This window comes from Eleutherodactylus coqui, chromosome 3 (assembly GCF_035609145.1).
Source record: "Eleutherodactylus coqui strain aEleCoq1 chromosome 3, aEleCoq1.hap1, whole genome shotgun sequence".
In the NCBI taxonomy this organism is placed as follows: Eukaryota; Metazoa; Chordata; class Amphibia; order Anura; family Eleutherodactylidae; genus Eleutherodactylus; species Eleutherodactylus coqui.
This window is the reverse complement of record NC_089839.1, coordinates 281,646,488-281,659,606: the sequence shown is the minus strand read 5'-3', so window position 1 is coordinate 281,659,606 and position 13,119 is coordinate 281,646,488. Positions and strand designations below refer to the sequence as shown.

The following is a 13,119-nucleotide window of genomic DNA, read 5'->3' as shown; positions in this document are numbered from 1 at the left end:
TGAACACCTAATGGCAGGTGCACTTCCGGGTTATGTGTAATCACTTCCGGGAGAGATCCTGGTATCCTGGTAACCGCATAGCAACAAGACTAGACTCTGTATGTGATTGTAGTATTGGAGTCCTCCGCTGACATGACCCGGGCGGGTAACCTGTGCCTGAGCTCGGCGGGAGCGCAAGTGTCTCTTGCCACGTCCAGCGATGACAGACACCCAGCAGAGCACATCATTGACGGGTGAGCTGTAGCAGCCAATGAGATTGCAGCTTTCTGTTTTAGTGTTCAAATTCGAAAATGAAAGCATGGCTGTGATTGGTTGCTTTGAGAACTGCGCCACTTTTTGTCCCTATTATGGCTTATGCATGTGGGTGAATGCAGTTTTGGTTAGTAAAAACGTAACAGTTTCATTGCGTGTGCCTATGTATGCATGTATGTATCTTTGTTGTGTACATTAATTTTTTTACATCCACAGGTTATTCATTCATTCATTCAAGCATGCAAAAAATAAAATAAAATAATGCAAGAAGATCCAGTTGATGTCACTTTTTTTTCACGGTCTTATGGCAACATACATAAAAACAAATGCAGCACACACACACGTAACATCCGTGTTCGCTGTGTTTTTTTCATGCTCCCATAAACTCTCATGGGTGATTTTGCGGACCAAAACAGGACGTGCGACAATTTTATTTTTTTTTATGAATAACATCAGTCCACATTAAAAAAACGCATATCTGAATGCGCCAATTTAATGGGTCTGTATGCTGCCCAAGCGGACCTAATTGACGATGATGGGGTCCATTCAGTTTCCACTCAGCTGCCCGGCATTTTTCCGGAAGTGCTTAGGGTGATGTTACACATGGCGCATTCAATGTGGGCTTCCCGCAGCAGAAAATCCGCAGTGAATCCTCCGCAAATCTGCAAAGTTGAAATCCTCGACTAAAAGGTGCGCATTTTGCAACGGATTTTTTAAAGGTTGAAAATCTTCAGCATAAATAGAAATCGGCAAACACTGCAGATTCTGCGATTTTTGAAATTTCTCCCCGTGGCTCGTACCGTAATACTTCGGAATTTCCACAGGACATCATCTACGGAAATTCAGCAGTATTTGCGGTGTGTGTGTGGAGGCTCCTCTAGGGGGCGCTCTCACGGTGGAATCCACTGCAGAGTTTTCGGCAGACTTGACAGCAAATGATGGCGAATCACGTTGCAAATTTCACACGTGGGTTTTGCCCATTAAAAAGGTAAATCCACGGCAGAATAATCGCAGATCGCCGCCGCAGTTCTATAGGCAGAATCTGTGAGTAAAATTCCACCATGTGAGAATACCCTAAGGCCGGCCTCATACCGGCATATTTGCGTATGCAAAATTTGCGCACGCAATATGCTGTGAATGTAACACATTGATTTCAATGGGTTCGTTCACACGCACGTATTTTTGCTGCGCCTTTCTGTCACCTAAACCCCTCCCAGAATGCTCTATTTTCTTGCGCACCAAAAGTCCCTATAGAAGTCAGTTGCGCACGCAATATGCCAGGAGATGCGCGATACGCTGCGTAACCGCACAGGAACAGAACACATCTTGAATAGAGATGAGCGAGCATACTAGTTAAGGCGATTTACTCGAGAGAGCATCGCCTTTTTCGAGTACCTGCTGGCTTGTTCCTGAAGATTCGGGGGGGCCACGTGGGGTTGCGGAGGGGATCGGGAGGGAGAGATCGATCTCTCTCACTCTCCACCCCGCCCCCGCGAACCCCCCCCCCCCCCCGAATCTTCAGGAAGGAACCAGCAGGTACTCGAAAAAGGCGATGCTCTCTCTCTCTCGAGTAAATCGCCTTAACGAGTATGCTCGCTCATCTCTAATCTTGAACTCATTAGACTAATTAGGCAGTTCAGTATCTTGGAGCATCAGTGTGTATGTTTTTGTGCATCTCTTATGTGTGCAAAAAAGCTCACAAAATATAAGTCTATGCGTGCATAAAAAAGCAAGGATCATTCTGCAAATACGCGGCGCTCATGCGTGCGGAAATACGCATGCACTTGTGTGAAGCCGCCTAATAGTAACACGCCAGAAATTTTGATTGGTGAGATTCTGGCTGTTGAAACCCCAACTGATCAGTGAATCAAAGGAGAAGAAGTGCCTGGCTGAGAGATGTGCCCGGTCCGCTCTATTGGTGATGTAAGCGGAGTGGTATACAGACTCGTATACTCTCTATGGATACCTACTCCACGTCTGAGGAGGGCTGAGCAAAGACGGTCAGGGCTTTGCTCAGCTTTCTGCCCTTTCATTCTAGTCCACCACTCATCAAACTGATAACTTGTCATTACAACATGTCTCAAGCCTTAGTTCCCCTTGGATCGGCCCGCCCACGGTCATTTCTGCCCAAGAGAAATATTACATTACATCATACTTTCCATCCATAAGTCGCCTGCTCTCCGCTCCGCAGGCCTCACATAGAGCCGCCGACAGATATCCTTTATATTTGGTTCTTACGAATTTACAAATTTCAGCTTTTTTTTTTCTAGAAACCCGGAGACGTTTTGGACCACAACGGGGATGTTTCCTCAGGAATTCATCATCAGTATGAGCAGTTTACAGAAGATCGGAAAAATCAGCATTGAAAGTTCATCAAGTAAGTTATGCAGCTCCGTCTCCAGGAACGGGGGTCCTAAGTTCCCCTTAGGGTGGCTTCACACTAGCGTGTGCATACGCGCACAAAAACACGCGCCTATTACAACCAATGCATTCCCTATGGTGTTTTCACACGTCTGTGTTTTACAAGCGTGCGCCTGCAAAGGTAGAACATGCGTGCACCATAGGGAATGCATGCATTGCCTTCAGTGGAGCCGCGGCTGCTGCCGGCGGCTCCATTGAAGGCAATAGTCTGCCGGCACCCCTTAATTGTTTTTCAGGGAAGAGTTTTAAATATAAGCTCTTCCCTGTAAAACAAGCAAACTAGTGTAAAAAATACAAAAAAAACCCACATACTCACCTTTCTTCAGCTGCCGGGGCTCAGTAGTGTCCTCTCTGCGCTGTCTCTGACTCTGCAATGAAGTTCTTTGAGCAGGTGGGGAATTAAAATCCCCACCTGCTGAAAGAGCTGCTTCTGATTGGCTGAGGCGCTCAGCCAATCACAGTCAGCTCTTGCTGAATGAATGACAGGCGAGAGCTGCCTGTGATTGGCTGAGCGCCTCAGCCAATCAGAATCAGGTCTGAGCCCCGGCAGCTGAAGAAAGGTGAGTATGTGTTTTTTTTTTTTTACACTAGTTTGCTTGTTTTTCAGGGAATAGCTTATATTTAAAGCCCTTCCCTGAAAAACAATTAAGGGGTGCCGCTGGATCCTCTACCGCAGCTGTCATCTGTGACAGATGCAGCAGGGAATTCTTTATTCTAGCTGCACCCAGCGTGGAACGTGCACAAAAAGTCTCACCAGACACAGGACACGCGCCGCATGCTGGCGCATATAGGTGCAAGTTCCAAGAGTGATCGCTGAATCACGTACAATGAATAACGTGTATCTGCCATGTACAACTGGTTTATACTGGTGGGGCGCAGGGTACAACCGGTTTATACTGGTGGGGCGCACGCTAATTTCTCGGTTTGGCAATAATGCATTCCCTTTATACATTTGGCACATGCTGGATACAAATTAAACTGGATGATGTGGCAAGTCATCAATATGTTCCTGTATACATTTAAATGAAGTTGCTTCAGAATATCTTCGACTTCTGCCTTCGACACCATATTATTATTTTCCATTACAGTGACGGACGGCACACAGACACAATACGGGCCGTATAGGCAAGACGCTACCGTGCCGACACGGACTGTGTGAAAAACTCATTGCATGTTCTATTCTTGTCCGTGTCACAGATAAGGACTAGGACATTCCATTACATGTGAATGTGTGGGCCTTCCGTGCTTCGGATACCAGGCGTACAGGTGCCCATGTGGTGTCTGCTACCGGTTACGCCCGAGCCTCGCAGACGCAGCTCTCGCTCACATGGTAAGTGTGTCGGTGGCCTCCATGTGTCATCTTCTCTTTTGATTTCACTCTAGTAAGAAGCTTACAGATCTGCACAAGTTCATCCAAAGAACCAGCAAACTTTGAGCCCTGTGTGGAGAAAGGTAAGAGGGGGGGGGGGGGTTATTTTTTAAAAGCAGTAGAAAAAATTAATACGTTTGGCATCTCCCTAATTGTGCTGATAAATAGAATAAAGTTAACCCCTTAGTGACCAAGTCTGTTTGCGCCTTAATGAGCAACACATTTGTCAGTTTTTTTATTGTTTGTTTTTTTTCCATCATCACATTCCAGGAGCTATATCTTTTTTTAAAAATTTTTCAGTTGACTTGCCAAAATGAGGGCTTGTTTTTTTGCAGGACAAAAAGTTGTATTTTGTGATGGCATCGTTTTTGGGTACACATAATGTATTGTATAAATTTGATAAATTTTTTTTAGGGAGATTGAGGGAAAAAAAAATTCTGCGATTTCATTTTACGGCGTTCAGCGTGCAAAATAAGTAATGGGGTAATATTATTCTCTCGCATTCCAAGAGCCAGAACATTTTTATTTTTCTACTTCTATTTTTCAACGGAGCTCTAGAAGGGCTTGTTTTTTGCGGGATGAACTCGAGTCTTCATTTAGACAATTTTTGGGAATACATAACATTTTGACTGCTTTTTATTCCATGTTTTCTAGAGGCAAAATTAACAACATCTTCAAGTCTGGCATGATTTTTGTATTTAGAATTGCGTTCGCCGAGCAGTATAAATTATGTTAAACTTATTCCACAGGCCAGTGCGATTATGTCAATACTAGAGATGAGCGAGCGTACTCGGATAAGCACTACTCGCTCGAGTAATTTGCTTTATCCGAGTATCGCTGTGCTCGGGTCTGAAGATTTGGGTGCCGCTGCGGCTGACAGGTGAGTCGCAGCGGGGAGCAGGGGAGAGCGGGCGGGAGAGAGGGAGAGAAAGATCTTACCTCCGTTCCTCCCCGCTCTCCCCTGCAGCTCCCCGCTCCGTGCCGCCACCCGAATCTTCAGGGACGAGCACAGCGATACTCGGATAAAGCAAATTACTCGAGCGAGTAGTGCTTTTCCGAGTACGCTCGCTCATCCCTAGTCAATACCACATTTATGCATATTTTTCTTTTGCAACTTTTTCCACACTTTAAAAAAAATAAAATAAAATGAAGTATTCTTTATTTATTGCTGCACTTAAAGGCTCCTGACATTTTTCTTTTTTTGTCAATGGTGCTGTGAATTTTTTTTTTTTTTTTTACGGGACGAGTTGTACTCTTTTAACGGTACCTTTTGTTGATCCGTGTGACGTTTTGATCACTTTCTATTCCAATTTTTGCAAGGCAAAATTAGCTATTCTTGCCATGTTTTTTGTATTTTTTTCATGACAGCCGCTGTCAAGACGTATGGGCAGTCGTTAAAGGGGTTGTCGAGTTACTGGACAACATTTCCTCTATAGGGCCCACTGTACTTTCCCGTCCTCTGCTGCCATTCCCAGATGATGTCACTGTAAATCACCTGATTGCTGGCATCAGAGCGTACATCCTGGTTGCCGTGATGCCAGGATTCCTGAACTGTCGCTTTTTATTTTTTTGTTGATATAGCAAAAAAACGCGTAATTTTTAATCTTCTGTTGATATAGCCATGAAACAACTTGGTTTTTTTTTTTGCGGAAGTTATATAATTTTCAGTGGCACCATTTTGAAGTACATATCATTTGTTGCTTAGCTTTTTAGCAATTTTTTTTTTTTTTTGAAAGGGATGCAAAAAAGCAGCAGTTTCACCATATTTTTGTGGTTTTGCTTTTTAGGCCTCATGTCCACGGCACGCATGGATTCCGCATGTGGAATCCCGCACGGCATCCGCCTGTGCCTGCAGCCGGCGACCCTGTGTACCTGTCCGTGTCTTGAAGTTCTGTACTGCGGACATGCACGGTACAGATTTTTTTTTTCTTTCAAACTCCTGCTTTTCCTACGGAATCCATGGCCCATTCGCAATGTCAATTGCAGCCGAGCCACGGATCGGATGGCTTTTATTGACTTCAAGCAGTCTGTGCGGGAACCGCAGGAAAATGGAGCATCCTGCGATCTTTTCATCCGCGAGCGGAAACCGCAATTGGTTTTCGCTCGTGTGCATAAAAAATCATTTTTCCATATTATGCTATGGGGGGCTATTGCTGCGGTTGGTATGAATATGGCAATACGAAATAAATATAGGTTTTATTACCTTCTAGTACTTTTGCACACTAAAATCAGTTTTTTTGGCGGAGGCAATTGATATTTACATCCCTGCATTCTGAGAGCCATTGCTTTATTTCCCCGCAAAAGGAAACCACATATGGACTAATTTTTTGCAGAAAGTGTTGACGTTTTTGTGCTACAGTTTTGCGGCACATATCATTTATTATGTCATTCTTTTGCGCGGGGATGGATGCTGAATAAACAGCAGTTCCACTATTGTTTTTTCTCTAATAGACAAATGCTTACGGCAGACCGGGGGATCTTTGATAGACCCCTCGCTGTCATAGTAAAGCATAGCATTGTGGAGGCCGATGGGCTGACAGAGGAAGCCCCCCCCCTCTGTTAACCCTTTCTTGACCAAGGCCTTTGATGTCTAAATGCCAACATCAACGTTTTGTCTTTTCAAAACAATACATTCCTATTTCTAATTCATTGCATTAATCTTAAAAAAAAACAAAACAGATTTCTAAAAAAAAAAAATAATCTCACACTCGTATTTTTATAAGGGCGCTTTCAACTTTCGGAGAGCAGGCAAGGGGAATCCCCGCGGCTGAACACTTCTGTGGCTATAATTGGGTCCGCCCGCTTTGGGACGATTTTGCTGCACTTTTTCTTCCACTATTTGCAGCCGGATCCGCGATGGAAGGACAAAGGAGAAGCAAACGATTCTCATCCGTTGTGCAATCGTTGGCTCGCGGTTAGATTGAACGATTATCGGTTACTTTCGCTCATTTGAACGATTTTTTGATAAGCGTTCCTTCTCAAGGTACCTTTAGATCTTAAAGTTGTTATCCCAGGATTGACTTCTATGATCTGTCTACAGAATAGGGGATGAATGTCGGATCAGTGGGGATCTAACTGCTGAGGCCCCCACCAATTCCCAGAACGGGGGTCTTGTGTTCCCTCTTCTTCCCTGTAGGCTCACTGCACTCCCCTTAATGACGAGGAGACTGAACGAAGCAGCAGTCGAGCATCCATGATGCCACTCCATTCATTCCAATGGTGCTGATGGAAATAGCCGTGTACCAGTACTCTGTTATCTCCGCCGGTCCCATTGAAAATGAATAGAGCAGCAGCACACATGCTTGACCACCGCTCCTCACTGTGGGGGTGCAGTGAACCCACAGTGAGGAGGAGGGGGGATACAAGGTCCCTGCTTAGGGGTCGGTGAGGGGCTCAGCAGTGAGACCACCACTGATCAATAAGAATTTTATCTCCTATCCTGTGGATAGGTGATGAAAGTCGATCTTGGGTTAACCCTTTAAACGTGAATCCAATGCATTGTGCATATTTTGTTATAAGCATGCTTCTCACCTGGTACAGCAAATGCATGAGTTCTACTATGTAATGTGACCTTTCTTCCTTCCAGAACTTGAACACGTGGAAGGACATTTTCAAACAGATGAAATCAGTGTAAGTATGAAACTATGTGCAGCGTGATAGTACAGACATCATGACATTTTCTTGCTCACATGTACCATCAATCTCTTCTACCAGGTCTTCTCTGCTGTCCCTTGGATCAGCGGACAGAGTATTAATTTTATAAATTGCAACGTATCGCTGCATTTCAAAAGCAACCTAAGATTAAAAACCGCTTCTACCTTCTCGTCCGGGGCCTCTGCTGTGACTACCAGCTGGGAACCCGACCTGCTCCTGCTTGATTACAGGAGTAGAGGCATTAATCTGGCGAAGATTAAAGCCCAGGACCAAGCGGCGTATATACCACGCTTGATCCTTATGGGGTCAAAACTTATTAGTGATTAAAAAACATATATCATATCTGAAATACTGCTGGCTGAATAAACACCACTTGGCAACCCAGCCTTGTGCTATGATCGCTGCTTCCCGGATATAATCAGATTTAGTGAGTGTATCCATCAGAAGCAACCTGCTGCAACTCCCAGCTCCACCCTCATCCAGGCGTACAGTGCCAGAGAGCAAGAACAAATTCCAGGACAGTTGACAGGCATGATAGTCACGTAAAGTTGCAAAACTCTTTTAACTCCATGGTCTGCAGTCACGTAGACATGCAGCACAGCTGCTGCTGGAGCTTCCGGCTTTTCTGTAGTCATGTGGGGCCCTTCTATCAAAACTGTGTGAAGCAAAAGCCCATAGCAACCAATTGGAGCTCAGCCTTCTACTTTACAGGCTACACAGCACTCAATGAGCGCTATATACTGAAGAGAGAAAGCAGAAGTGTTTCTTCTACTATGCAAACCAACAATCATGTGACAGCCGGGAGCCCCCGTGCCACAGCAGAGCTGCAGGGTCCTAACACACCCTGATTAGCTCTGTTAGTGATTACTGTCGCTTCAAGGGGATGTTTTCCCTGTAACTGGGGCTCCTATGGATGCCCCAGCTGCAGTTGCTAAGTGTGAAATAGAAAAAAAAGACAATGTGAATGGCTCCCAGAGGTCTTATATGACGTCATGGGCGACATAGATTGTAAAAATAATAGTTCTAGAAAAAGTTGAAAAAAATGACAGCATAAAAGAAAAATATATGTATATAAAAGAAAAAGACTTGACGCTATCTAAAACAGTCGCCATATGCGCCCTGTAATCCAAGACTTTACAAATTATATATCAAAACGTCCAAAACAAAATGAGGAACCCGTTCCCATACTTTATTTTAGCGTAAATATACTCATTTATAAAAAAAAAAACAACTATAACTTTTAAAAAGGGTTTTTCTTTTCCTTTTTTTACCCCAAATCAAGCTAAAAAACAGCGAAAAGAAGGTCAGTGAAAAAAAAAAAGATATATATATATATATCCCTATATGTCACGGGGGAAAAAACACAGCAAAAATAATTTTGGTAGCTGAAGAGAAAAAAATAATAGGGTAATAAAACCATCACATGGGTAAAATTCCTACAAAGTGCCTGGTCCTGGTCTTTGGCAGCGTGATGACTCCAGGTAACGTTATCTCTAGAGGACTCCATGCTGAGCAGCTCTGCTGAAGATCTACTGGATTATCCAGAGCCCGGACAGCGCCTTCCTGCCAGGCCCATTGCATTTCCAATGCATTGAAGGAGATAAAGTTACCTGGAGTCATCATGCTGCCAAAGAGATTCTGTGAGGACCTGCTGAGCACCCACCCAGCAGCCTTTTTGTATATCACCCCAGCCAAACTGAGGAAGAGGCCGTGGCATCGAAACACGTTTCTTTTTTGTTTTGGTTTTTGCTGGCTTGAAGCTTTTATCTAATAAACATAATTATTTGTTCACACCTGATACCTCGTCCTTTGGAAAGCTGCGCCCCGTTCCAGTTTTTTGGTTACTTCTCATGTTCCACATATATACAACTTGTATTAGCAGCACTTCTCTACATACACACAAGCCTCAACTAGATTTATTACAGACCTCAGTCCCATAGACTTTGAATGGAGCAGCTGGACACATTCTCGAACATTGCTCCATTTAAACTCCTCATCACTGCAATCATACAATGAGGAAGACCAGGGGGGCTCGGGACCCCCCGTACTATTCAGAAATGGTCTGAAAATTGTAACTCGTAAAATGTTTATTTCTTTTCCGCAGCTTCCTGGCGTTCAGGCGGTTCACGTGCGCTTTGTGATCCTCTCTGGATACGATCATTTTGTCGCAGTGCGCAGCGTATCTGCAGAGAGTGTAATATAAACTGTGGTAGATCACGAATGAGAGGAGTAACCCAGGAACACGGGATTCACTGTTATTCATATTAAGACAACCCGGCAACATTTTCTGAAACAAGAAGACGATGTAAAATGCGTGGAATCGCTTTTTTTATATACTGTTGATGCATTCTGTATGTTCACTGCTTTTGTACAAGAAATAAATACATTATATTGTATGTAACAGCTTTGTCAACTGAAATAGCTCAACAATGTGGGAGGGCCTATGGGGACACCAGCATGGTATTCATTCAATGGAGGTAATTACATGTATGTAGACATACAGCACATATTAGCCCCCTGAAGGACCGCCCCCTTTTTTTCTGCCCACTTAAAAATCATAACTTTTATTTATCCATCAATGTAGCTGTCTGGGGACGAGATATATTTTTCAATGATACTATAATGTACCATATAATGTACTGAAATTTTTTTACAAATTACACGGGGAGTGAAATGGGAAAAAAACAAAATGCCACCAACTTTTGGGGGTTCTGTTTCTACGGTGTACACACTGCAGCGAAAATGACATGATAACTTTATTCTGTAGGTCAGTATGATTAGTACAATACCAAATTATATCGCGATTTTAACATTCCAAGTCCCATAGACCCCTGCAGAAAAAAAAAAAACACTGCAAATTTCGCAGTGAAAAAAAACTGTAGTGGGTAGTCACCCTAAGACTGCATTTATGTTATTTCCATGTGTAAGTCACTATTGGGTTAAGAACAACTATAATTGGGTTACCCCAACCAGAATACATACATTTTTATTAGTAGTATATTTGAAATTGCAACAAAACCACATTAAGTGGGTTTTAACAAAAATCTTGCATATTTGCGCAAATTGACGAAGTCCTAAAAAAAAACCAACTCATGTAAGCAACTCTCTGGGCCTGGACAAACATGGCCACCCCACTTCTCGGACTACCTGATGCACACTAGGCATTGGTATGCATCATTAGTAGAAGACCGGGCTCACATGAACTTATTTGCATTGCAAATTACACGTCCAATGTATGTGCGCATAATAACCGGTAAATAGTGTCAATGAAAGTACATTGCTTTTTATTGTTTCATTCACACTTGCATATATTGCACATTTTAGGCGCGTAAAAAGGAACGCAGCATGTTCTTGTTTACCGCGTATTACACACGTAAGAGCCTTATTGTTCTCTATGGGTGCATTCAAAACGCAGTGCTTACACAATTAGCTTATATTGTATATGTGTGGCATTTTTATTACACGTTCCTAGGAAACATAAGAAGGAAATTGAAAAAAAAAAAGAAACCAGGAAACCAGTGCAGGCCAGAACGCATATAATGCGCTGTACATACATACGTAAGTAAAGAAAGGAACAATAAAACACTGCGGTTTTTTTATTTATTTATTTTTTTTCTTTTAAATGATCGTGTTAGCCCGGCCTTAGACACTCCTGCTTTCATTGACCAGTGAGAGCAGCATTTAGTGTCTAATGGCGATTTTATACCAGACGATTATCGTTCAGTTTCCCGCGCTCAGACAGGAGTCTGAACGATAGTCGTCCCGTGTAAACGCTCACAGCGACTGAACGAGAAATTAATCAATTTCTGCATGCAAATAACTGAACGATGTGCCGTTCAGTGTACACAGCAGTCGGTCACTTCTAAACGACTGGCTGCTTACTGTGAATGGAGGCTGGCAGGGGAAACAACACTCTCCGTCCCGCTCTGCCTCCATGCCGGCAGCGCTGTGAGCAATGCCAGCGATACTTGCTCCTGTGTAACAGCACGGAGCGAGTATCACGGGGATGAGTGTCAGGCACCACTTACCCAACAGCTCGTCTCATGTAAAAGGACCATTAGACTGCTAACGCAAAATGTGCATCAGGTAGTCAGAGAAGCTGGTGTGGCCATCTTTGTTTTTCCAGGCCCAGGGGGTCTCTTTAAAGCAACCCACTCCAGAGACTGATTGATCGCCATGGGTATAGCTGCTAAACCCCCCCTAGGTGTTCTACTCTTATTGCCGGGTGGGTATCAGCAGGCCCGTATTTCTACTGCACAGGATATAAAACCACACTTTTTATTTAGAATTTTATTTTTTGTGATGCTCGGTGTACTTCAAACAAATAAAACAATGGGGAGACTCTCAAGATTACATCATTTTTTATTTGGAAACAATTTATCTCTGTTGCCACCCTTAAAAGTCTGTTCCAACTCCCAGTCATGGAGGCTTTCCGGATCCAACAGGCATTCTTATTTCTCAGGTCTTTGAAGTGTTTTTAGGGGAAATAGTACTGATGACCTGTCCTCAGGATGGGTCATCAATAGTTGACTGGCTGGGCTCCACCAGTTGGGATTCCAGTTGCTTAGGCGCCCACTGTCAAGGCAACTACACACAGGGGTATGGATTGGATGCTGCAGCCGCTGCGACCCGTGTAGTGGCCGGCACTAGAAACGGCAGGTACAGCTACATCTGCACTTACAAGCGCCGGCCGCTACACAGGGATTTGAGCAGCAGCTTCCTCTCCGTACCATTGTGTGTTGCGGCACTGACAGCGGGCACCCAATCAGCTGATTGGCCAGGGTCCTGAGCGCCGGACCCCAACCAATCAACTATTGATTACCTGTCCTGAGGTCAAGCAATCAATAGTATTTCCCTGGAAAACCCCTTTAATGACTCATCGCGGGTCTGCCTCATACCCCATTGGGAGGATAAATTACCTTTCATATTGCAATGGGAAGAAGACATTGACTGTGCCCCGTCACTAGAGCAGTGGAGATCATGCTGCAAAACTCTTTCCAGGGGCAGTTGGCAATTATCTCTAATGGAGACCGCATTGAACATTCTCAATCAGTCATATGTACATATCGGGCTCCATGAAATTTATACATCACTATCTCCATTGGATTTCCTGGGATGCCAAGTTCATGGTAGTATCCATCCTATATGGTGGTCCTACCTGGTTGTGCAACAAATGGTAACTTTGGTTGAAGGAGTAACTGGTTCTTCATATCCAAAACTGCCTTATATATGCCAATTGGGCGGTGTGCACATCAATATGCCTACAGTGGGCCCGGAAAGTCTTCAGACCCTTTCACTTTTATTGGTATGTTGTATCCTTGTGCAAATTAAGAACAGGTTCATGGTTTTCCCCATCGTTCTGTACTCAATACCCCATAATGAGAAAGTGAAAACAGAATGTTACAAATCTTTGAACATTTTTA

The 13,119-nt window shown here is 43.8% G+C and overlaps 1 protein-coding gene across 1 annotated transcript; it reads left to right on the top strand.

Moving 5' to 3' along the window:
• Positions 1-54: 54 nt before the first annotated feature.
• IFT25 (intraflagellar transport 25) lies at positions 55-10,099 on the top strand. Its single transcript, XM_066597530.1, has 5 exons — positions 55-233; positions 2,523-2,629; positions 4,057-4,125; positions 7,629-7,672; positions 9,801-10,099. The coding sequence occupies exons 1-5, from the start codon at positions 133-135 to the stop codon at positions 9,897-9,899; spliced, it is 420 nt and encodes a 139-aa protein (XP_066453627.1). The 5' UTR covers positions 55-132; the 3' UTR covers positions 9,900-10,099.
• Positions 10,100-13,119: the final 3,020 nt, after the last annotated feature.